This window comes from Salmo salar, chromosome 03, assembly GCF_965601325.2.
Source record: "Salmo salar chromosome 03, fSalSal1, whole genome shotgun sequence".
In the NCBI taxonomy this organism is placed as follows: Eukaryota; Metazoa; Chordata; class Actinopteri; order Salmoniformes; family Salmonidae; genus Salmo; species Salmo salar.
This window is the reverse complement of record NC_138293.1, coordinates 66,768,189-66,794,325: the sequence shown is the minus strand read 5'-3', so window position 1 is coordinate 66,794,325 and position 26,137 is coordinate 66,768,189. Positions and strand designations below refer to the sequence as shown.

Here is a 26,137-nt window from a genome sequence, read left to right as displayed (position 1 = left end):
ACAATTACTCACAAACAAACATGGGGAACAGAGGGTTAAATAATGAACAAGTAATTGGGGGATTGAAACCAGGTGTGTAAAACAAAGACAAAACAAATGGAAAATGAAAAGTGGGTCGGCGATGGCTAAAAGGCCGGTGACGTCGACCGCCAAACGCCGCCCGAACAAGGAGAGGGACCGACTTCGGCGGAAGTCGTGACAATAGGTTAGCACATACTAGCCAAACTACCATACTAACAACCAAGCACCACACCCACCATCAGCAGTCATATATGTTGCCCTCAGTGTTACACCACATGGAAATTCACACCCACCCCACCCATTTAGACACTGACATATCACTCAATAACATCAACAGTGTCTGTGTTGTACCTGAGTGAGTGTGTGTTTCTTGTGATTTCATGTCATTATATAATTGTATCCTTTAATTAGGGTCCTGAGGTGTTTCTATCCATGTGACCTGATCAGGAAAAACTCAGGGCCGTGTCTACTGATGACTGTTACCTTATTGCATTATTGCAACATATCAATCTAACTTTTTTATTGCTCATTGAATACTTGAATTTCTTGACTTTAATTGCTCTCAAATATTAGTCTTCAAATTGGCCATTGTGGGGTTAAAACTAATTTCCTTTGTCAACAATCAACTTCCGTTAAAATGTTGTTAGCAGGAGGAAAGCACATGTTTAAGTACCACCCTGGGAGACAGCAAACAGTTACTATATCACCAGAGTAGATAATAACTATATGATAAACTACAGTCAACAAAAACATCATAATCCACACAGCGATCACAACAATAGACATTAATAGATAAGTATGGAACAAATTAACCACTCACCTCCATGTAACAGTATGAGCATGAGGAGGCCCAACATCCTCTGGAGTGAGATCATGGTAGTTCTCTGGTACCCCATGCTGAGCAAGGTGAGGGTGATGGGGGATGTTGTAAGACAGGATGCCCTGACTGATGGTCCACCCGTTGGTCCAGGCTCGGTCCTAACGCTATGCTAGTGCCAGTTAATGTATCTCAGGCAGAGAGCTTACTGTGTGAAGCAAGTGTTTCAAAGAGGTAATTCAAACCCTACCCTGATGCTGTGCAAAGAGGAAGTTGTTAAACTGAAACATGACATCAAACCAGTGATGGAAAAAGTACCCAATTGTCATACTTGAGTCAAAGTAAATATACCTTAATAGAAAATGACTCAAGTAAAAGTGAAAGTCACCCAGTAAAATCCTACTTGAGTGTAAGTAAAAAAGTATTTGGTTTTAAACAAACATAAGTATCAAAAGTAAATGCAATAGCTCAAATATACTTAAGTATCAAAAGTAAAAGTATAATAATTTCAAATTCCTTATATTAAGCAAACCTTTTTCCTTATATTAAGCACATTATTTTATTTACCGATAGCCAGTGTCACGTCCTGACCAGTAAAGGGGTTATTTGTTGTTGCAGTTTGGTCAGGACGTGGCAGGGGGTGTTTGTTTTATGTGGTTCGGGGTTTGTTGGGATATGTTCTTATGTAAGAGGGGTGTTTGTTTTATGTGTTTTGGGGTTTTTGGGTATTGTTCTGGTTTTGTATTTCTATGATTTTCAAGGTTGTGTATATCTTTGTTGGCCTGTTATGGCTCTCAATCAGGAACAGCTGTACATCGTTGTTGCTGATTGGGAGTCATACTTAGGTAGCCCTTTTCACCTGTGGTTTGTGGGAAGCTGTTTTTTTTTTTTTGCATAGCTGTGTGTAGCCTGCATTACTGTTCGTTTTTCCAGTGTTCAAATAAAAGTTAAAATGAGCACTCAACCCGCTGCGCCTTGGTCCACTTCATACGACGACCGTTACAGCCAGGGAAACACTCCAACACTTACACATAATTTATAAACAAAGCATTTGTGTTTAGTGAGTCTGCCAGATCAGAGGCAGTAGGGATGACAAGGGATTTTCTATTTATGTGTGTGAATTAGACCATTTTCCTGTCCTGGTAGGCATTAAAAATGTAACAAGTACTTTTGGGTGCCAGGGAAAATGTACGGAGTAAAAAGTATATTATTTTCTTCTAGAATGTAATAAAGTAAAAGTAATCAAAAATGTAAAGTAGATACCCCCAAAAATGACTTACGTAGTAAGTATTTTTTACTTGAGTACTTTACACCACTGCATCAAACCACAACGTCAGTTCTCATAAGCAAAAGAAACGGACTCCTACTTCACCTTGTGGTGTAATCTTCAAACATTGTTTTGCAATTTTTTATAAAATAAATACATTGCAGTTAGAAAACAATTCCACATGTTGTGTTGGCATGTCAGTCTAACGCTGTCTTATTAACATACCTGTTTAACATATAAGAACTTTAACATCCTTCCTTATCCATGAAGGAACCATAATATTGCCGTGATGCATGATTGACATGTGTGTATAACACAGGAGGCTGCTGAGGGGAGGACGGCTCATAATAATAGCTGGAACGGAGTGAATGGAATGGCATCAAATACATTTGAAACTATTCCACTCCAGCCATTACCACGAGCCCGTCCTCCCCAATTAAGGTGCCACCAACCTCCTGTGGTGTATATCTAATGGGAAGAGGGTTAGGTGGGTTTGATCATCATGGTGACTGTCTTGAGGGAGTAGGAGCCCCCGTGGAACTCTGCCCAGTAAACCCCATCCTGGTAGCGGCTGCGGTAGTGACCCCCTCGATACCACACGCCGTTTAAGTTGGAGTGGGCACACATGTGGTACCACCAGCCCCCCTTCTGGAAGTGGGCACAGTTCCCTAATGAGGAAATGGAGAGAGAAACTCTCATGAGAAACTATCTCATTAAACTCATTAAGCCAAACCTGGGTGTTCAAACAGGCAGCCATGAAAAGAGGCAGAAATGAAAAAAGAGAGGGTAGTAGAGGTGAGAGTGGATTCACCTGAATAAGCATCCTTATCCTTGTCCAAAGTTGTAAAGGCTTTGTTATTGTGCCAGGACATTGAGTCTCCGGCGTTGCCTTGGTATTCCCCCAGCCTCAGACGGTACCAGTCGTTCTCAGGCTCCAGGCGGAAGCTGTCGTACTCTGCAAACACCTGGCGGCCCTGCCAGTCCTCCATGGCCACCCGAAGCTTGTAGTGGGCCTGCTTGGTCAGCCAGTAGAGGTGCTCCAGACCCAGCCAGTACTCTCCATCCAGGTTCCCAAAGCCTTGCTGGGGTGGAGGGGTACAACAGATAGTTTAGGGTTATGTTCACTGTAGCAATAGTTTTCATGACTTCTGTGGTGTTAAACCGTCCTCAACTGAAGGATACTCTTGAGTCTCTGAGCTGTAATACCAGCTGTTTTTCTGGTTTTATAGCCCGCTGTGATGGTTGTCAATTACAGTAACTATACAGCTCATGTTTCATCACATATAATCAGCTGAAATAAAAGGCAAATGGAGGAGGGGAAAGGATTATGGGTCTCCAGTGCACACACTCACTGTGTGTTTTGTATTGTAATGGTAATAGCACACTGGCTGATGTCATAACAAGCTCTTGAGCGCTTCACTTTTAGTGGCTCACTGCACACTGGAGGTGAGAGCACCTTGTACTGCTCCCAGGTCCTGAAGAAGTTGACTGATCCGTCCTGTCTCCTCTGGATCACGGTCCAGCCTCCCTGGGACTTGGTCTGTTCACACCAGGCCTGCAGAAGCCGGTTGGCGCTCTGTGGACGCAGCAGGTAGATCCCATTGGTGGTCTCGCCCGAGTCCAGCACATGCTGGCAGTCCCTCCAGGGTCCTGAGGGACAGAGATGGTGTAGGTATGTGATTCACAAAGACAGTTAGGATTTCGGAACATTCCTGGGTTCAAATAGTCATAATTGTGCTCGATTGAGCATGCCTGGTGCAATGGAACTAATGGAAGTCCAGAACGTCCAAACTCCGCCCACCTGCCACTAGGCAGGCTCAACCAACTGCTGGGAATGGGAGTGAGTGAGACACGTAATGGAGAGAGGGGTCTGGAATTCTGTTTGTTTTAGAGCCAACAGGGTCACAGATACATGTTTTCTCGCTTTGCTTCAGCTTATCTCTTTACTGCCGAAGACATTCTTTCACAACACATGTTGTATGTCTTATGTCACACTGGAAACGAAAAGCATACACCGCATGAACGGACACAGAAAGGCTAAGCATCACCTCTCTCTCACACAGTCCAGACCGAGGGTAATTCATACTGTAACCGTATACTCATTCTATAGACAAGTATCTCCTTGTCACTCATCACACAAGCTCTGAGTCATGGTCCCTTTATTCGACACTGTAACTGGTGTGAAGTCCCCATGCTGCTGCTCAGCTCCACTGTGGGAGGAGCCTGTCCATACAAGGTGGTGTCACACATCTGAATGCTCTGCCTTGTAATCTCACACATTCCATTTGCACACACAACGTGCATTGTATGGGGGTATCGCCTTGTAATTCAAGGTTACATAGCAATGTCCTAAAGAGGGCTGTGATTAGGGTGTGTGTGTGTGTGTGTGTGTGTGTGTGTGTGTGTGTGTGTGTGTGTGTGTGTGTGTGAGAGAGAGAGAGAAAGAGTGTTTGTTGTGTGTACTGCTGGTAAATTAGATTTTTTTAGATTCTAATATATTTTTATTTGGAATTCATCCTATTCGCTCTTTCTAAAGAGGAGGTGCTGACAAATCTGATTATTGGTACCAAATTGTGGATTAGCTACTTTTGAGGTTTATTTCCTAAAAGAGAATTATATTTTGGCCCATTTGATTGTTATTTATAACAAATATTATTGATGAATTTGCAAATGTTATATCAAAGTCAAACTTTGTGTGTGTGTGTGTTACTCATTAACAAAGCCCCTTCTCTACTCTGATAAGAAAAGCTGGCAGTTATTAGACATTGTTTAGGCATTCCCAGAGAGATAACAAAGTCCTATCAGCGGGTCAGTGACTCCCCGAGCTTCTGCAGTGTCTTCTGGAGTGTAAATAACACTGACAAAATACTGACACTGTTTCATACACAAACTCAAGGTCCCAACAGCAAACAATTAAGCATTTGAAGGGCCGAAAGAAAACAGTTTTCTTGTTCTGATTGTTGTCAGAGGTGACAGAAAAACAATATCGAAAAACAATATCGAAACAAAGCAGGAACCAATGAGATGTGCTATGTATTGACTGAAATAGAAACAAGGCGTTATAATGTGTGATAACGCTGCCGGGGGAAGATAGATACATAGTGTTACTCTTTCACACTGTCTTACAAAGACAGACCTTCATTCCTACATAGACAGTGTTGGTTAAGCTGAAAGCGCCGTTGGCAGTTGTAAGCTCTGAGGGTGCAGTGATTTACCTGGGGTCTTTGTGACAGGGAAGCTTATGAAGGGGACGTCAGTAGGGGTGTCAGCCATGGTGGTGGGGAGCACCTTTGTCCCCTGCAGGGGTTCTCTCTCCTCCTGTGGCTGTAGTGGAGGGGCACCCTGGTCTCTCTGAACATCATTAGCCATCTCCTTGGACTCTGAGCTGTCATTCAGACGCCCACTGGACTGGATACTCAGGGGTTCAGAGGTCATCTGTCCAATACAACACAAATATATAAAGACTTTTGTACAGACCATTGTGGGTACTGTAGTATGTTATAGTACAACTTTAGCTTCATGGGTAAGGGTCAGTGCTTGAGAAAGGCCCATGATAACAATGCCTGTGGTTTGATAAATACAGAGCTCCCCCTACCTGTGGAGGTGGGGTAGTGTTCTTGGTGGCCTGGCACAGCTTCTCCAGCCGGGAGATGAGCTGACTCTGGTTGCTCATCATGGAGGCGAGGGCTCCATACTTCTTCTCCAGCTCCCTGTAACTAGTGGAGATCTGCAGCATCTGGGATGTTGGTCCACCATGACCGAGCAACAGACAACGGGACAATCAGGGATGTATCAAGGTGCTACATGCCTATCATCGATAGGTAAAGGATACTAAGACAGTAGAGAGATAGTAGGAGAAGGTATACAGTTATATGATTCTAACTTCCCCCTTATGAACACAGCTGTTCCCACAATGTTCTCTGTCTGATTACCTGTGCGGTGGCATTGAGCAGTAGGTTCTCGACCCGCCTCTGTTCAACCACCTGGTCCTTCCTGTACATAACCTCGTGCAGCAGCTGGGCGTAGAGCTGGGCGATGCGGGAGTTCATGCTGCCGCTCTCTTTCCGTAGCGCCCGTACCTCCGTAACCAGGGCCCCCTCCTGCTCCAGCTGGCCCCTCAGCTTCTCCAGCTGTTCCTGCTGACGGCTCAACTCACCCCGCAGAGCCATTACCTCTGAGCGGTTGGCGGCGCCGGTGGTGGACTCGGTGCTCACGCACAGCGCCCCCTTCAGTTTCTGCTGGGGAACAATAAAGGTGTAGGAGCAGCGGCCTGCTTTTAGCTCTGAGGAGCGGGACGGGCGCTTCTGGGACTCTTCCTTCCGCCCCCCCACCTCAGGCATGACTAGGAGGAGCCCCAGCAACAGAGACAGGCCAATAGTCAGCTGCTTCTCCATCTACCTGTTCAACTGCTCTTCTGCCCATGGAAATAAGCAGTGATAGAGATTCATTAGCAGATTCCCCCAATAAAATATGATACTCTATATCTATAACATGTAGAGATGTATTCATTCAGTAAAACTAGCTTTTGCCCATTTCAAAGAACTATAATTGTACACCAACAAGTACATTACAGTCAGACACTGGCCACAAAGATGAAATATTCCATACAGGCATTTTCAGTGGAAAGCAGAACATGTAAAAGTGCTACTGCAATATCTAAGATGCAGCTCAGACTGTCTTTTAAGCCTTGAAAGCCAATCAGATGTTCCCCTGGAAGGTGAAAGTACACTTAACCCTGTCTGCCTGGCTGGAATTTATTAGCAAGTCAACACTGGTGTGACGATGGTCAACAAAACCCAGTCAGAGTCAACTCACACTTCCATCCCATTGGTCAACACAATCCTTTCAGGGTCAACTCTGGCTACCACCATTGTCAACACCATAATCACCACAACATTGACACAAAACACTATATTGCAGGGGTCACTACTCCTCAACCTCAGTGAGACACATTATTGGTACCAACAAGTTTCTGTAAGTAAACTGGAATACCAAAGAAAAAGAATACATCACATGATTGCCAAATGGTAGTGTCAGAAGCCCTGTACCATATCGCCAAATATTAACCATTGATAATCTGTCATTATAATAGCAGCACTATTCTTATTAAATCTGAAAGGTGATCCTATCTTTGTAACTTTTAAAGTGAAGGAGCATGACTTACCTCAGTCCTGTTCGGAGGTATAGAGTCAGTTGGCAAACTCTGTCAGCTGTGTTCCTGTGTGTATCCCAGAATCCTGAGCTCCAATGGGTACAGAATGTACTTCTTTAAAGCATCCTCATCTAGAATCCAGATGACAGGACTAATGGACCTTTCCTTAGCATTGCCCCAGAATGGTCTACTGCCTCAGAATTGCCTCCCAATGAGAAAGTCCACCGATGTGGCTGTAGCATGCAGCCCGGCGACCCTTTTTCCTAGTGTGTCTGAGCCTCACAGAGACAGGCAGACCAGAGAGACTGAGCTACAGTAAGAAAGACTCAAGGGAGAAAGAGAACTACACACCAAACTGGCACACAATGTTTTTTCAGCAGCAAGACCTCCCCCTCACTTCATCCCTGTCACGGGCCCTCTATACAAAGAGAGACAAAATTACAAACGACCATAATGACACCCCCTCTCTCTCCTCCCATCCTCTCAGCTCAGCTGCCTCTGGCCCTCAGTGCAGGAGGCAGGAGCCCTCTGTCTCTGCTCGTTGCCTCCCTTCAGCCTGTGTAAGGGTCCTGTGTGTAGCTGGTGTAGAGAGTCAGGCACAGGACAGCAGATATGAGTAATCAACATACTTTACTCAAAAAGACACATTTACAAAGTAACATCACAAGCCCACAAAGACGGACCGAATTACAATAAACAATCACTCACAAACACAACATGGGGTACAGAGGGTTAAATAATAAACAAGTAATTGGTTGAGTGAAGCTAGATGTGTAAGACAAAGACAGAACAAATGGAAAATGAAAAGTGGATCGGCGGTGGCTCGAAAGTCGTTGATGTCGAACGCCGCCCGAACAAGGAGAGCGACCGACTTCGGCGGAAGTCGTGACAGTACCCCCCACTTGACGCGCGGCTCCAGCAGCTCGCCGACACCGACCTCGGGGATGACCCGGAGGACGAGGTGCAGGGCGATCCGGATGGAGACGGTGGAAATACCGCAGCAACGAAGGGTCCAGAACGTCCTCCACCGGCACCCAGCATCTCTCCTCCGGACTGTACCCCTCCCACTCCACGAGGTACTGAAGGCCCCTCGCCCGACGCCTCGAGTCCAGGATGGCTCGAACAGCATACGCCGGGGCCACCTCGATGTCCAGAGGGGCGGAGGAACCTCCGCACCTCAGCTTCCTGGAGTGGACCAGCCACCACTGGCCTGAGGAGAGACATGGGACGAGGGATTAATACGATAATCTGGGGGAAGCTGTAACCTGTAGCATACCTCGTTCAGTCTCCTCAGGACTTTAAATGGCCCCACAAACCGCGGACCAAGCTTCCGGCAGGGCAGGCGGAGGGGCAGGTTTCGGGTCGAGAGCCAGACCCGGTCCCCCGGTGCGAACACTGGGGCCTTACTGTGGTGGCAGTCGGCGCTCGCTTTCTGCCGCCTCACGGCCCGTTGTAGGTGCACATGGGCGGCCTCCCAGGTCTCCTCCGAGCGCTTTAACCATTCGTCCACTGAAGGAGCTTTGATCTGGCTCTGATGCCAAAGTGCCAGAACCGGCTGATACCCCAGTACGCACTGGAAAGGAGAGAGGTTAGTGGAGGAGTGGCTGAGTGAGTTTTGGGCCATCTCTGCACAGGGGATGAACGCCGCCCACTCCCCTGGCCGGTCCTGGCAATATGACCCAGAAACCTACCCACATACTGGTCATCAAATCAAATCAAATCACATGTATTTATATAGCCCTTCTTACATCAGCTGATATCTCAAAGTGCTGTACAGAAACCCAGCCTAAAACCCCAAACAGCAAGCAATGCAGGTGTAGAAGCACGGTGGCTAGGAAAAACTCCCTAGAAAGGCCAAAACCTAGGAAGAAACCTAGAGAGGAACCAGGCTATGAGGGGTGGCCAGTCCTCTTCTGGCTGTGCCGGGTAGAGATTATAACAGCACATGGCCTAGATGTTCAAATGTTCATAAATGACCAGCATTGTCAAATAATAATAATCATAGTAGTTGTCGAGGGTGCAACAAGTCAGTAACACGAGAGTAAGTGTCAGTTGGCTTTTTCATAGCCGATCTTTGAGAGTATCTCTACCGCTCCTGCTGTCTCTAGAGAGTTGAAAACAGCAGGTCTGGGACAGGTAGCACGTCCGGTGAATAGGTCAGGGTTCCAGCAGGTCTGGGACAACAGGTCTGGGACAGGTAGAACGTCCGGTGAACAGGTCAGGGTTCCATAGCTGCAGGCAGAACAGTTGGAACTGGAGCAGCAGCACGGCCAGGTGAACTGGGGACAGCAAGGAGTCATCAAGCCAGGTAGTCCTGAGGCATGGGCCTAGCGCTCAGGTCCTCCGAGAGAGAGAAAGAAAGAAAGAGAAAGAGAGAATTAGAGAGAGCATATTTAAATTCACACAGGACACCGGAAAAGACAAGAGAAATACTCCAGATGTGACAGACTGACCCTAGCCCCCGACACATAAACTACTGCAGCATAAATACTGGAGGCTGAGACAGGAGGGGTCAGGAGACACTGTGGCCCCATCCGATGAAACCCCCGGACAGGGCCAAACAGGTAGGATATAACCCCACCCACTTTGCCAAAGCACAGCCTCCACACCACTGGAGGGATATCTCCAACCACCAACATACCATCCCGGGACAAGGCCGAGTATAGCCCACAAAGATCTCCGCCACGGCACAGCCCAAGGGGTGGCGCCAACCCAGACAGGAAGACCACGTCAGTGACTCAACCCACTCAAGTGAAGCACCCCTCCCAGGGACGGCATGGAAGAACACCAGTAAGCCAGTGACTCAGCCCCCGTAATAGGGGTAGAGGCAGAGAATCCCAGTGGAAAGAGGGGAAACCGGCCAGGCAAAGACAGCAAGGGCGGTTCGTTGCTCCAGCCTTTCCGTTCACCTTCACACCCCTGGGCCAGACTACACTTAATCATAGGACCTACTGAAGAGATGTGTCTTCAGTAAAGACTTAAAGGTTGAGACTGAGTCTGCGTCTCTCACATGGGTAGGCAGACTATTCCATAAAAATGGAGCTCTATAGGAGAAAGCCCTGCCTCCAGCTGTTTGCTTAGAAATTCTAGGAACAATTAGGAGGACCGCGTCTTGTGACCGTAGCGTACGTGTAGGTAAGTACGGCAGGACCAAATCGGAAAGATAGGTAGGAGCATGCCCATGTAATGCTTTGTAGGTTAGCAGTAAAACCTTGAAATCAGCCCTTGCCTTAACAGGAAGCCAGTGTAGGGAGGCTAGCACTGGAGTAATATGATCACATTTTTTGGTTCTCGTCAGGATTCTAGCAGCCGTATTTAGCACTTTATTTAGTGCTTTATCCGGGTAGCCGGAAAGTAGAGCATTGCAGTAGTCCAACCTAGAAGTAACAAAGGCATGGATTAATATTTCTGCGTCATTTTTGTACAGAAAGTTTTAGATTTTTGCAACGTTACGTAGATGGAAAAAAGCTGTCCTTGAAACAGTCTTGATATGTTCTTCAAAAGAGAGATCAGGGTCCAGAGTAACGCCGAGGTCCTTCACAGTTTTATTTGAGACGACTGTACAACCATCCAGATTAATTGTCAGATTCAACAGAAGATCTCTTTGTTTCTTGGGACCTAGAACAAGCATCTCTGTTTTGTCCGAGTTTAAGAGTAGAAAGCTTGCAGCCATCCACTTCCTTATGTCTGAGACACAGGCTTCTAGCGAGGGCAATTTTGGGGCTTCACCATGTTTCATTGAAATGTACAGCTGTGTGTCATCCGCATAGCAGTGAAATTTAACATTATGTTTTCGAATGACATCCCCAAGAGGTAAAATATATAGTGAAAACAATAGTGGTCCTAAAACGGAACCTTGAGGAACACCGAACTTTACAGTTGATTTGTCAGAGGACAAACCATTCACAGAGACAAACTGATATCTTTCCCACAGATAAGACCTAAACCAGGCCAGAACTTGTCCATGTAGACCAATTTGGGTTTCCAATCTCTCCAAAAGAATGTGGTGATCGATGGTATCAAAAGCAGCACTAAGATCTAGGAGCACGAGGACAGACGCAGAACCTCGGTCTGACGTCATTAAAAGGTAATTTACCACCTTCACAAGTGCAGTCTCAGTGCTATGATGGGGTCTAAAACCAGACTGAAGCGTTTTGTGTACATTGTTTGTCTTCAGGAAGGCAGTGAGTTGCTGCGCAACAGCATTTTCTAAAATTTTTGAGAGGAATGGAAGATTCGATATAGGCCGATAGTTTTTTATAATTTCTGGGTCAAGATTTCGCTTTTTCAAGAGAGGCTTTATTACTGCCACTTTTCATGAGTTTGGTACACATCCGGTGGATAGAGAGACATTTATTATGTTCAACATAGGAGGGCCAAGCACAGAAAGCAGCCCTTTCAGTAGTTTAGTTGGAATAGGGTCCAGTATGCAGCTTGAAGGTTTAGAGGCCATGATTACTTTCATCATTGTGTCAAGAGATATAGTACTAAAGCACTTTAGTGTCTCCCTTGATCCTAGGTCCTGGCAGGGTTGTGCAGACTCAGGACAATGGAGCTTTGGAGGAATACGCAGATTTAAAGAGGAGTCCGTAATTTGCTTTCTAATGATCATGATCTTTTCCTCAAAGAAGTTCATTAATTCATCACTGCTGAAGTGAGAGCCATCCTCTCTTGGGGAATGATGCTTTTTAGTTAACTTTGCGACAGTATCAAAAATAAATTTCGGATTGTTCTTACGGCATGATGAGGTACTCATAGTGCCCTGAGGTGGTACTAAATTCCGTCTTCCACTCGTCCCCCCTCCCGGATACGCACCAGGTTGTAAGCAATCCTGAGATCCAATTTTGTGAAGAAGCGCGCCCTGTGCATTGACTCGATCACACTGGCGATGAGAGGCAGCGGGTAGCTGTACCTCACAGTGATCTGATTGATACCTCAATAGTCAATACATGGGTGCAGACCCCCATCCTTCTTCACAAAAAAGAAACTCGAGGAGGCAGGTGAAGTGGAGGGCCGAATGTACCCCTGCCCCAGGGATTCGGAGACATATGTTTCCATAGCCGCCGTCTCCTCCTGTGACAGGGGATACACGTGACTCCTGGGAAGCGCTGCGTCTACCAGGAGATTTATCGCACAATCCCCCCGTCGATGAGGTGGTAATTTAGTCGCCCTCTTCTTACAGAAGGCGAGAGCCAAATCGGTATATTCTGAGGGGATGCACACGGTGGAGACCTGGTCTGGACTTTCCACCATAGTCGCACTGATGGAAACCCCCACACACCTCCCTGAGCACTCTCGTGACCACCCCTTGAGAGCCCTCTGTTGCCACGAAATAGTGGGGTCATGATAGGCCAACCAGGGTAAGCCCAGCACCATGGGAAACACAGGAGAATCAATAAGGAAGAGACTGATTCTCTCCTTTTGACCCTCCTGCGTAACCATGTCTAGTGGAGCGGTGGCCTCCCTAATCAGCCCTGACCCTAATGGTCGACTATCTAGGGCGTGCACAGGGAAGGGCATATCCACAGGAACAAGGGGGATCCCTAAACTATGGGCAAATGAACGGTCAATAAAATTCCCAGCTGCGCCTGAATCTACTAGTGCCTTATGCTGGGAATGCGGGGAAAACTCAGGAAATGAAATAAACACATACATGTGAGCAACGGGGGCTCTGGGTGAGCCTGGTGCCGACTCACCTGGGGTGACACGATAGTGCCCTGCCTGCTGCCTCGACTCCCTGAGGAACCCCCCCAGCACCGACCAGCAGTGTGCCCTCTGCGGCCACAGATGGTGCAGGGAATGGCCCCTCCTCCGGTTGTCCTAAGTGTAGCACCTCCCAGCTCCATGGGCGTCGGAGCGGAGGTGCTGGGGGATGGAACTGACAGGCCCCGACCCGGACGTCCGCGGGCAGTCAGCAGGTTGTCCAGCCGGATGGACAGGTTCGCCAGTGTCTCGGCAGGCCAACTCCCGACGGACGTCCTCGTGCAGACTGCACCGTAAGTGATCGATCAGGGCCCTGTCATTCCATCCCGCGCTGGCGGCCAGGGTCCGGAAGTCTAAGGCGAAATCCTGCGCGCTCCTCGTCCCCTGCCTCAGGTGGAACAGACGTTCACCCTCGGCTGGTGGTCGAACACTGCCCGAAAACAGTGGGTGAACACTGCGTAATGGTCCAATGCCGCGTCTCTGATAAGGGAATTTATATGTTTAAGGTAATGACCAAAGAATTCCACCCTGAAGAGTAACTGATGGATTGTGTAACATATATAATTAATCATTAGAATGATAAACTTCAGTCCAATAAGGTTAGTTGAGACAAGTAGAAATGTGTGTGCGTGTCTTAAGAAAACACAGAGAACAATTAAACTATTCATGACCTGACCTGGTTAAACTCTGAGAAACTTATGGCAGGAAAGGGAGTCCCGTCAATGTCCCTCTAATCTCGGGGGATGGACCTGCCAGCTTTGTAGTGATAAACGAGTGGTGAGAACTATGGGGAAAGATACATCCCACCTACTGTTTGTGTGTATGTATGTGCGTGTAGTAGGTAGGGAGGGAGTGAGTTATAAAATGGCATGTCTTTGTATTATGGACTTTAGAACCTTCTCGTGAATAAACTTTACGGACCTTTTGCATAAGCTGAGTCTTTGCCTAATTATTACTAAACCCAGGGTCTTACAAACCTAGGGGATTAGTCAAAGCTTAAATAATTGTTAGTTATTATCATTGGGATTGAAAATTCTCATGACAGCTTGGTCCTTCGAAGCCAGATCTCAATATCTTTTTCTGTCGTTCCATGGAGACACCGAAACCGTGCACGGGCGGATGAAATATCCGTAGATTAAAGACCTGGCCCCATTCAGAGGGTTCTTTACAGGCCGGTGGCAAACTGGTATGCGACAGAAACGGTGACGAGATCCAACCAACATTGAAACCTCAGCTGCAAAAATAAGGTCAGTGCTTTTATTCACGGATACAGGGGATAATATCTGTATGATTGCATTAAAGGATGTAGAGGATTTTAATGTACTCTGGGTGTTAGACACTGAAATAGCCAAAGGGGTTTATGTCTGGTGACCTTTCTTTAGAATTTTGTGTGGAGAAAAATGTTTTAAAGGGAACCAAGTATTCTGTGCAAATGGAAGACAGGAATTGGACATAGATCCAAATCGAACGTAAGAGTTCTGGGAGGGGGGTCCGTAATGACCCTAGGCATCTGTGGCCACTGCTGATATAAACTAGGTAATATTGAGACCTAAGAGGAAACCTGGTCAAAATAGATATTAGGCTGCGAACGTAAGAGTTCTGGTGAACGTAAGAGTTCTGGTGAAAGTAAGAGTTCTGGTGAAAGTAAGAGTTCTGGTGAAAGTAAGAGTTCTGGTGAGGATAGTCGAGATCTACCGAAGGGGCGCAAAAGAGGTCTGATTATTCCATGAAAGGAGGTACACACACATAGAGAGAATACACATTGGGAAATAACTATAGTAATTGAGTGAGAAAATAAAAAGCACACACATAGAAAGTTTTCAACGAGGATAAGAAGATAATTACTTGCGTCTAAGATAGATATATTAACCAGTCGATAGTAATTATTCCTAAATTCTGAGAAGGAGATAGAGAGAGTGACAAAAGTTAGAAAAGAAAGAGACAACGAGAGCGAGAGTAATGAGAATCATCGCCAGAGTAACGCTTGGATCTGTAAATTAGGGCTATTTTCTGGGAATTGTCTCGGTAGTACGTGCCTGATTTTACGACCACAGACAATTTTAAATATGGTTATTTGTGGGGAGTCTTCATCAATTCAATAGCTTTGTTGGTTCAGTGGTAGAATTTTTGCCTGCCACGCGGGAGCCTCGGGTTCATTTCCCAGCCTATGCACCAATGGACTAAAATCTGTGTTTCTGATTGTAATTCAACTATTGGTATGTTTTGCCTGGAAAGATACGGTCGTTAGTGTTTGTTTAAGATATAAACTGAACATTTTAGTAACTTGTTTAGTTTAAATTGAAAGACTAATTCATTCAAAATAATAGCGAGGTCATTTCGATGTAATACGTTGTCTGTTGCCTAAATGGTCTGCTGAAATAACATATTGAGAATGGAGTCGGATTTAAATCACTGAATCAAAGAAGAGACAGTTACCTAAATCTAATGAATTCTAATAATAAGCGGATAGGTAATTGCAATAGAGTTGTGCCCACCAAAATGTGTTTTTATTTCTAAAAAAGTTGACTGATGCTTTTTATAAATTTGCCGATTTACATGTTATTTTTAAAGTCTTGGAAGGAAAAGTTAAGTTTCTGATGATTGCTGCTTGGTGAATTTGAGCAGGAAGTTTAATGTATTCTAACATTATAATCTGTTTCCATTACGTGGAACCAGGGGCGAAAATCTGATATCAACTTTGGAGGGGACAATTACAATACATTTTCTCAAGAGCAATTCCTGAGGGGGACACCAAAAGTAGTACTGTAACACATAGCCTACATTGTAATATGGTAAATGTATATTGAGGAACCAAAGAAATAAGGTGTTTGCCATACTCCTAACTACCGGTACCCAAAACTACACAACTAATCACAACAGCAATACCATTGCCTTTAACAAATCTTAGTTCAGTCACCAGTTTAAGTTGAGAGTGGGGGTATCCATGGCATTTTCCAATTATGTTCCTATTTTACAAGTCAAAAAAATTGAGAACCTTTCATAATGTTGCCAAACAAAGACTCAACAAACTTACCTGAGACTCCCTGTCTCTGCCAGTCTGTCCCTGCATATCTGTCCCCAACTCTGCTGTCTGTGTGCCATCTGTTGCCTGCTCTGCCTAATGACATCATTGTGAAACATTTCCATTAGAATTTCATTTCTTTCTTATGAACATTTGACCAACTAGTCTTTGAGATATTAGGCTACTAGGGTTCTTACTATGCGTTTTGGTGTATTGAAAAATACTCTGATGTCCGTCTTTTATTTTTCTGCCATTTTTCTACCTGGCTGACTGGCTACACACACACACACACAGTGTGTAGGTTATTTACAGTAGGAGATGGGCTTCTATCATCTTATCTTTTATCATTCTATTTGGGCTTCGATCTAAAAGGTAGCTAGCAAATGTGAAACGGATTAAAATGACAAGAGTTGACAGCTGTATGAGTTCACCATTTACACAACATATGCTGCAACCTTTTGTAATTTTAATAGTTTGTTTCATATTGGCTGGCTTCCAACAATAGCTGAATTTGCAAAGCTAGCGAGCACCAATTCAGTTTCAGTGGTGTTTGCTATAATCTTTGCTACCCGGGTTAAATAAAGGTGAAATAAAATAAATAAATAAAAGTTCCCTTGTGACAATTTAGCTTTTGCAACGAGACCATTAAATATATTTAAGACAATGGTAGAAGAGAGTGTAGTTCTGTTCAGTTTGGACTTCAGTTTATCGCTAACCTTATCACAGGGACTTTGAAGCACTAACTTACATCATCTGCATGCTGATCTTGGAATAAATTGACGATAGCGAAGATTCCATCTTTGACGATGCCACATAAATGGAATAGGTACTAGCTAGCTTAATAGTTAATAATGGAGCGCGAGCTCTGCATATTCAGCTAGTGTGTGTGCGCGATTGACTAGATTAACCTCACGTCAGTTACTTTCATTGAGTGCCTTTCAGACAGTAGATACGACCCCACTGTTACCTTGCCAACTAAGGAACTGGCAGTGGATCAAACCATTGTGAGGCAAAGGGTGGGGGGGTCGCAAATCTTTTGAAACTTAAAAACGCGCTATTAAGTGTCTATAATCAGCACAATTGCTTTCATTGCGTATTATTAATATTATTTAAATTACATACTTATGTTTCAGTGATATATTGGGGGGGACAAATCATATTTTTCCCAGGATGGGGGGGTCGTGTGTCCCCCGTCCCCCCGGGATTTCCGCCCCTGCGTGGAACAATGTCCAGTCATTACTGAGTGGAGGGGGAGCCTGGACATTTAGAATCTTGAATACAAGACACGCGTCAGTGTATTGCAAAATAAAAAAAATTCAACTCACGAGCTCATGCTTACTGAGAATGTAACAGTGATTCTAGCCATTGGGGTTCCTATCAAGCACTTTGAGAGCCTGTCTGCAGACAGACTGAATGGGTTTTAATGTTGTAAAGCAAGCTTGGGCCAAACTAGTCAGGTAGTATGTTAAGTGGGGGAGTATCATAGATTTGAAGTACAGTTTGTTACCTCTGTAGTCAAACAATTTCATATGTTTTGGAAATTAGCTAGGTTGAATTTGTTTCTTTGAGTTACCTTTTTCATTTGCTTTTTAAAAAGAGAGGTTGGAATCAAGTATGATGCCGTGGTACTTAAAATCGGATACCACCTGGAGTTCTTCCCCTGATACATAGACATCTGTCTCAGGGGCATCAGTTGTTATCTTTGTAGTGATTTCTTGTGTAGCTTGTTGTTTACTGTTTGCATGCATTTATCACTGTATCATCTGCATACATTGGAACTTCAGACTCTGTACAGATAGAAGGAAGATCATTAATGTACTAGCTGAAAAGTATTGACCTTTGGGGCATGCAAACATTGTAGCTATGACCAATTTTTTTTTTTTTAAATACAGCTTTTGGGTTTCTGAATCGGTGTAGTACAATGAATGCTGACCAACTGTTTGTGTTTTTTCTCTGGGAAAATGAGTGTTTCATTGTCTCTCTTTGGAATGTTTCCTGGGGCTATAATCCTGGAGAGAGTGAATGAGATAGAGGCCGTGAACTACCAGGTTGAAAGGGCCTGGCAATGTTTTGTTTGTTTTTAACCTAGGGTTTGCAATACCCACACATATTTTTAAAATACTATGTTTAGATTGGTGTGTTCTATTTCCTTTGGGTTTGGTGAGATTTCCATTTGCCTTAGTGCTACGATATCCTAAAGGGGCACGCACACACCTGGAATTTTAGAAGTTTTATTGTCTGAGTTTTAATTAAACAAGTGAATTCTTTTGATAAAGGAATGTTCTGGGAACCTGGGATACAACATGTAGAAAATGTTAGACAAATTAAAGAAAAAACGTCAAATCCAGTAAGAAACACTTCTTTGAAGGGGTGGTATGACTTATGACCCATGTCATGACTTTCCATTGTGGTTTGAACAGCCTCATTGGAAAGCCATTAGAATAATGAATTTAAGGTCATTTGTAATACTGATTTTAAGGTAATTTGAGTAATTGATAATTAAGATGGAGTTTAAAGTTCTTAGACATATTTGTAATTTGAACCAATGAGAAGAAAGGGCATAGTCTTTGACTAAGGGTAGGCTTCCTTAAGTCTATCTTCCTATGACCATAAGGGTACAATAATTTTTCTTTGAGGAGTGTTTCAGAGTAGTGATTTTGATCTGATTATGTTATTTGAAAGTTTGTTTTATCTTTTGACCAGTAGTAGTATTTTATACATTACCTAGCTAAGATTTATTTTCCCTTAGGTAGTCAGCTGTTGTTGTATGCAGTGTAAAAGATTTAACACAACAAGGCTGTGAAAGTGATATAATATTATTATTATATTTTGTTGTTGAATAAGGTTATAGAGTTAGCAAGAATAAGTTTAATAATGGTAGACTTATGTTAAGTATTTAGGACATATTCTAAGCCAACAGGACAGGTATATATGACATCTTTGGTGATCCAGGATCATTGAGAGTATCGAGAAACTTCATCAACTATGTAATAATCTTAGAGATTACTACCATAGACATGTTGATTTTTCTAAAATCCATGAGTGCAAACAGGGAGACAGTGAGACAGTTAGTCAATAGGTGGAAACAGAACCAATATTTGACACTGACTGTTATGAGAAATAGCGACAGACAGATTGAAGGGCAGACGGAGACCTTGATGGTTTGGGAGTAGTAGGAAGAGAGGAGGGGGGCCAGAAGGAGGAGAAGATAGAAGTGACACAGAATGGTTAGATAACAGTTACAGTGAGGGAAAAAAGTATTTGATCCCCTGCTGATTTTGTACGTTTGCCCACTGACAAAGAAATGATCAGTCTATAATTTTAATGGTAGGTTTATTTGAACAGTGAGAGACAGGATAACAACAAAAAAATCCAGAAAAACGCAAGTCAAAAATGTTATAAAATGATTTGCATTTTAATGAAGGAAATAAGTATTTGACTCCTCTGCAAAACATGACTTAGTACTTGGTGGCAAAACCCTTGTTTGCAATCACAGAGGTCAGAAGATTCTTGTAGTTGGCCACCAGGTTTGCACACATCTCAGGAGGGATTTTGTCCCACTCCTCTTTGCAGATCTTCTCCAAGTCATTAAGGTTTCGAGGCTGTCGTTTGGCAACTCAAACCTTCAGCTCCCTCCACAGATTTTCTATGGGATTAAGGTCTGGAGACTGGCTAGGCCACTCCAGGACCTTAATGTGCTTCTTCTTGAGCCACTCCTTTGTTGCCTTGGCCGTGTGTTTTGGGTCATTGTCATGCTGGAATACCCATCCACGACCCATTTTCAATGCCCTGGCTGAGGGAAGGAGGTTCTCACCCAAGATTTGACGGTACATGGCCCCGTCCATCGTCGCTTTGATGCGGTGAATTTGTCCTGTCCCCTTAGCAGAAAAACACCCCCAAAGCATAATGTTGCCACTTCCATGTTTGACGGTGGGGATGGGGTTCTTGGGGTCATAGGCAGCATTCCTCCACCTCCAAACACGGCGAGTTGAGTTGATGCCAAAGAGATCCATTTTGGTCTCATCTGACCACAACACTTTCACCCAGTTGTCCTCTGAATCATTCAGATGTTCATTGGCAAACTTCAGACGGGCATGTATATGTGCTTTCTTGAGCAGGGGGACCTTGCGGGCGCTGCAGGATTTCAGTCCTTCACGGCGGAGTGTGTTACCAATTGTTTTCTTGGTGACTATGGTCCCAGCTGCCTTGAGATCATTGACAAGATCCTCCTGTGTAGTTCTGGGCTGATTCCTCACCGTTCTCATGATCATTGCAACTCCACGAGGTGAGATCTTGTATGGAGCCCCAGGCCAAGGGAGATTGACAGTTCTTTTGTGTTTCTTCCATTTGCGAATAATCGCACCAACTGTTGTCACCATCTCACCAAGCAGCTTGGCGATGGTCTTGTAGCCCATTCCAGCCTTCTGTAGGTCTACAATCTTGTCCCTGACATCCTTGGAGAGCTCTTTGGTCTTGGCCATGGTGGAGAGTTTGGAATCTGATTGATTGATTGCTTCTGTGGACAGGTGTCTTTTATACAGGTAACAAACTGAGATTAGGAGCACTCCCTTTAAGAGTGTGCTCTAATCTCAGCTCGTTACCTGTATAAAAGACACCTGGGAGCCAGAAATCTTTCTGATTGAGAGGGGGTCAAATACTTATTTCCCTCATTAAAATGCAAATCAATTTATAACGTTTTTTCGGGATTTTTTGTTGTTATTCTGTCTCTCACTGTTCAAATAAACCTACCATTAAAACTATAGACTGATCATTTCTTTGTCAGTGGGCAAACGTACTGTGTCGATCGTCAAAATGAGTAGACCAAGGTGCAGCGTGGAAAGTGCTCATGTTCAAAATGTATTTTAACTTCTTTGGGATAGGGGGCAGTATTATCACGGCCGGATAAAAAACGTACCCGATTTAATCTGGTTACTACTCCTGCCCAGAAACTACAATATGCATATAATTAGTAGATTTGGATGGAAAACACTCTAAAGTTTCTAAAACTGTTTGAATGGTGTCTGTGAGTATAACAGAACTCATATGGCAGGCCAAAACCTGAGAAGATTCCATGCAGGAAGTGCCCTGTCTGACAATTTGTTGTCCTTCTGTTGCATCTCTATCGAAATTACAGCATCTGTGCTGTAACGTGACACTTTCTAAGGCTTCCATTGGCTCTCTAAAGCCGCCAGAAAGTGGAATGGGGTGTCTGCTGTCTCTGGGCAAAGTATAGGAGCAGAGTTTGTAAGTGGTCAGCCTGGGGACAGTGAGACTGGAGATGCGCGTTCACGAGACTTCTCCATTTTTTTCTTTCAGTCTTTGAATGAATACAACGTTGCCCGGTTGGAATGTTATCGCTATTTTACGAGAAAAATAGCATAAAAATTGATTTTAAACAGCGTTTGACATGCTTCTAAGTAATGGAATCATTTTAATTTTTTTGGCACGAAATGCGCTCGCGCGTTACCCTTCGGATAGTGACCTGAACGCATGAAACAAAACGGAGGTATTTGGATATAACTATGGATTATTTGGAACCAAAACATCAATTTGTTGTTGAAGTAGAAGTCCTGGGAGTGCATTCTGACGAAGAACAGCAAAGGTAATCCAATTTTTCTAATAGTAATTCTGAGTTTAGGTGACCCCGAAGTTGGCGGATGTCAAAATAGCTAGCCGTGATGGCCGAGCTATGTACTCAGAATATTGCAAAATGTGCTTTCGCCAAAAAGCTATTTTAAAATCGGACATAGCGATTGCATAAAGGAGTTCTGTATCTATAATTCTTAAAATAATTGTTATGCATTTTGTCAACGTTTGTATCATGAGTAATTTTGTAAATTCACCGGAAGTTTTCGGTGGGTAAGCTAGTTCTGAACATCACATGCTAATGTAAAAAGCTGTTTTTTGATATAAATATGAACTTGATTGAACAAAACATGCATGTATTGTATAACATAATGTCCTAGGAGTGTCATCTGATGAAGATCATCAAAGGTTAGTGCTGCATTTAGCTGTGGTTTGGGTTTATGTGACATATATGCTTGCTTGGAAAATGGCTGTGTGATTATTTGTATCTATGTACTCTCCTAACATAATCTAATGTTTTGCTTTCGCTGTAAAGCCTTTTGGAAATCGGACAACGTGGTTCGATTCAGGAGAAGTGTATCTATAAAATGGTGTAAAATAGTCCTATGTTTGAGAACTTTGAATTATGACATTTTGTGGTTTTAAATTTGGCGCTCTGATTTTTCACTGGCTGTTGAATAGTGTGGGACGATTTCGTCCCACCTCCCCAGAGAGGTTAACTCGGAACACAAAATAACAAACCAAGGAAAAACGAACGTCACGTTCTGCAGGCTAACTGAGCTGTACAAAAACAAGATCCCACACCGAAGGAGGGAAAAAGGGCTGCCTAAGTATGATTCCTAATCAGAGACAACGATAGACAGCTGCCTCTGATTAGGAACCATACTAGGCTCAACACATAGAAATAGAAAACATAGAATGGCATAGAATGCCCACACCACATCATACCCTGACCTAACCCAAAAAAAGAGAAAATTAACGGCAACCTAAGGTCAGGGCGTGACAGTACCCCCCCAAAGGTGCGGACTCCCGGCCGCAAACCTGAACCTATAGGGGAGGGTCCGGGTGGGCATCTACTCTTGGCGGCGGCTCTGGTTCGGGGCGTAGCCCCCACTCCGCCCGCTGATCCCTCCGCTTTCGTGTCTCCGGAGGAACCAAACCGTGGATCCTCGCCGGAGGGTCAGAACTGGAAACGCCCACTGGAGGTTCTGGACTGCCGACCGCCGCTGGATACTCTGGACTGCGGACCGCCGCTGAAGACTCTGGACTGCGGACCGCCGCTGAAGACTCTGGACTGCGGACCGCCGCTGAAGACTCTGGACTGCGGACCGCCGCTGAAGACTCTGGACTGCGGACCGCCGCTGAAGACTCTGGACTGTGGACCAGAGGGTTACGGGTAGGCAGAGTGTGCTAAAGCAGTGAGTAAAACAAACTTAGGGAGTAGGCTTCTAATGTTAACATGCATGAAACCAAGGCTTTTACGGTTACAGAAGTCAACCAATGAGAGCACCTGGGGAGTGGGAGTGGAGCTAGGCACTGCAGGACCTGGATTAACCTCCACATCACCAGAGGAACAGAGGAGAAGTAGTAAGGCTAAAGGCTATACGAACTGGCTGTCTAGCACGTTTGGAACAGAGTAAAAGGAGTAGGTTTCTGGGCACGATAGCATAGATTCAAGGCATAGTGTACAGACAAAGTTAAGGTAGGATGTGAGTACATTGGAGGTAAACCTAGGCATTGAGTAATGATGAGAGAGATATAGTCTCTAGAGACGTTTAAACCAGGTGATGTCATCGCATATGTAGGAGGTGGAACAACATGGTTGGTTAAGGCATATTGAGCACAGCTAGAGGCTCTACAGTGAAATAAGACAGTAATCACTAACCAGGACAGTAATGGACATGGCATATTGATATTAGAGAGAGGCATGCGTAGCCAAGTGAACATATGGGTTCAGTGAGTGGTTGGGCTGACTGGGGACACGGCGATTCAGACAGTGAGCAGGCCGATGCTAACAAGCTAACAGGTAGTAGGCCAGGGCTAAACAAGCTAGCAGTTAGCAGACCGGGGCTGGCAAGCTAGCAGTTAGCAGACCGGGTTAGCAAGCAAGTAGTTGGCAGACCGGGGCTAGCAGTTAGCAGACCGGGGCAGGCAAGCTAGCAGTTAGCAGACCGGGGCAAGCAAGCTAGCAGTTAACAGACCGGGGCTAGCAAGTTAGCCTTTGGGGGACGTCGCCATGGGTGTAAGTCTGTTTTTGGCTCTTCATGCGGTGACGTCGATAGACCAGTCGTGGAATTAGTGGGGTTCCAAGTAGCTCTAGGTAGCTAGTAGGCCGCGGTTAGCAGAATGGGCCTTCAGCGGACATCGCACCTGAGGGGCCTGTTGGAATCCTCGGGCAGATTATGTCGGTATTCCAGTTGTAGAGGATCGGCGGGGTTCCATGCCCCGTACTGGCAGTAGAAGGGGTTCGGATATTGTAGCCCAGGAGTGGGCTTCGGTGGTAGCACAGGAGCCCTGGCCCGGGCTAGCTTCAGGCTAATTGGTGCTTGCTCCGGGATGGAAACGCTAGCCAGGAGTAGTCACCTGGGATTGCGGTTAGCTAGTTGCGACGATCCAGATGAAAATGTTCAGAGTTTGAGGTAGGAATCCGGGGATATGGGGGGAGGGGGGGCGGGGGGGAATAATAATAGGTCCGTTATGCTCTGGTTTGAGTCACGTTGTTCGAACTGGCGAGAGCTTTCCGAGCTAAAGGTAAGCTGATGACCGCTAGCAATGGTTTGCTGACTGATAGCTGGTAGGTAGTTAGCTGGCTAGCTTCAGTTGAGGGATTCCAGATCCGAAGTAAGTAGAAATACTTTTGAAAAAAAAACTGATCCACGCCACATTGGGTGAGGCGGGTTGCAGGAGAGTATTTACAAGTTGAGGTTTAGGAAAATATTTTTAAAAGATATGCGAAGAAAAAGATGTAAAAATATATATACAAGGGACACGACAGGACAAAGACAAAGACGTCTGACTGCTACGCCACCTTGGATTCGACCCCTATGTACAGTACATACAGTTGAAGTTGGAAGTTTACACACACCTTAGCCAAATACATTTAAACTCCGTTTTTCACAATTGCTGACATTTTATCCTAGTAAAAATTCCCTGTCTTAGGTCAGTTAGATCACCACTTTATTTTAAGAATGTGAAATGTCAGAATAATAGTAGAGAGAATGATTTATTTCAGCTTTTATTTCTTTCATCACATTCCCAGTGGGTCAGAAGTTTACATACACTCAATTAGTATTTGGTAGCATTGCCTTTAAATTGTTTAACTTGGGTCAAACGTTTTGGGTAGCCTTCCACAAGTTTCTCACAATAAGTTGGGTGAATTTTTGCCCATTCCTCCTGACAGAGCTGGTGTAACTGAGTCAGGTTTGTAGGCCTCCTTGCTCGCACACACTTTTTCAGTTCTGCCCACAAATGTTCTATAGGATTGAGGTCAGGGCTTTGTGATGGCCACTCCAATACACTGACTTCATTGTCCTTAAGGCATTTTGCCACAACTTTGGAAGTATGCTTGGAGTCATTGTCCATTTAGAAGACCCCTTTGCGACCAAGCTTTAACTTACTGACTGATGTCTTGAGATGTTGCTTCACTATATCCACAGAATTTCCTCCCTCATGATGCCATCTATTTTGTGAAGTGCACCAGTCCCTCCTGCAGCAAAGCACCCGCACAACATGATGCTGCCACCCCCGTGCTTTACGATTGGGATGGTGTTCTTCGGGCTTGCAAGCCTCCCCCTTTTTCCTCCAAATATAAGGATGGTAATTATGGCCAAACAATTCTATTTTTGTTTCATCAGACCAGAGGACATTTCTCCAAAAAGTACGACATTTGTCCCCATGTGCAGTTGCAAACTGTAGTCTGGCTTTTTTATGGCGGTTTTGGAGCAGTGGCTTCTTCCTTGCTGAGCGGCTTTTCTGGTTATGTCGATATAGGACTCGTTTTACTGTGGATATAGATACTTTTGTACCTGTTTCCTCCAGGATCTTCACAAGATCCTTTTTCTGTTGTTCTGGAATTGATTTGCACCTTTCGCACCAAAGTACGTTCATCTCTAGGAGACAGAACGCGTCTCCTTCCTGAGCTGTATGACGGCTCTGTGGTCCCATGGTGTTTATACTTGCGTACTATTGTTTGTACAGATGAACGTGGTACCTTCAGGTGTTTGGAAATTGCTCCCAAGGATGAACCAGATTTGTGGAGGTCTACAAAAAAAATTCTGAGGTCTTGGCTGATTTCTTTTGATTTTCCCATGATGTCAAGCAAAGAAGCACTCAGTTTGAAGGTAGGCCTGGAAATACATCCACAGGTACACCTCCTATTGACTCAAATTATGTCAATTTGCCTATCAGAAGCTTCTAAAGCCATGACATAATTTTCTGGAATTTTCCAAGCTGTTTAAAGGCACAGTCACCTTAGTGTATGTAAACTTCTGACCCACTGGAATTGTGATACAGTGAATTATAAGTGAAATAATTGTAAACAAAAGAAAATTAACAAAAGACAAAAAAAAA

General features: G+C 44.6%; 1 protein-coding gene across 1 annotated transcript; it reads right to left on the bottom strand.

Annotated features, from left to right (window-relative positions):
• Positions 1–2,114: 2,114 nt before the first annotated feature.
• On the bottom strand, positions 2,115–19,280 carry LOC106601161 (angiopoietin-related protein 2). The gene is made up of 7 exons (XM_014193122.3): positions 7,270–19,280; positions 6,038–6,519; positions 5,701–5,841; positions 5,321–5,540; positions 3,562–3,755; positions 2,917–3,187; positions 2,115–2,773 (listed from the first exon to the last, which is right to left on the bottom strand). The coding sequence occupies exons 2-7, from the start codon at positions 6,497–6,499 to the stop codon at positions 2,589–2,591; spliced, it is 1,473 nt and encodes a 490-aa protein (XP_014048597.2). The 5' UTR covers positions 6,500–6,519; positions 7,270–19,280; the 3' UTR covers positions 2,115–2,588.
• Positions 19,281–26,137: the final 6,857 nt, after the last annotated feature.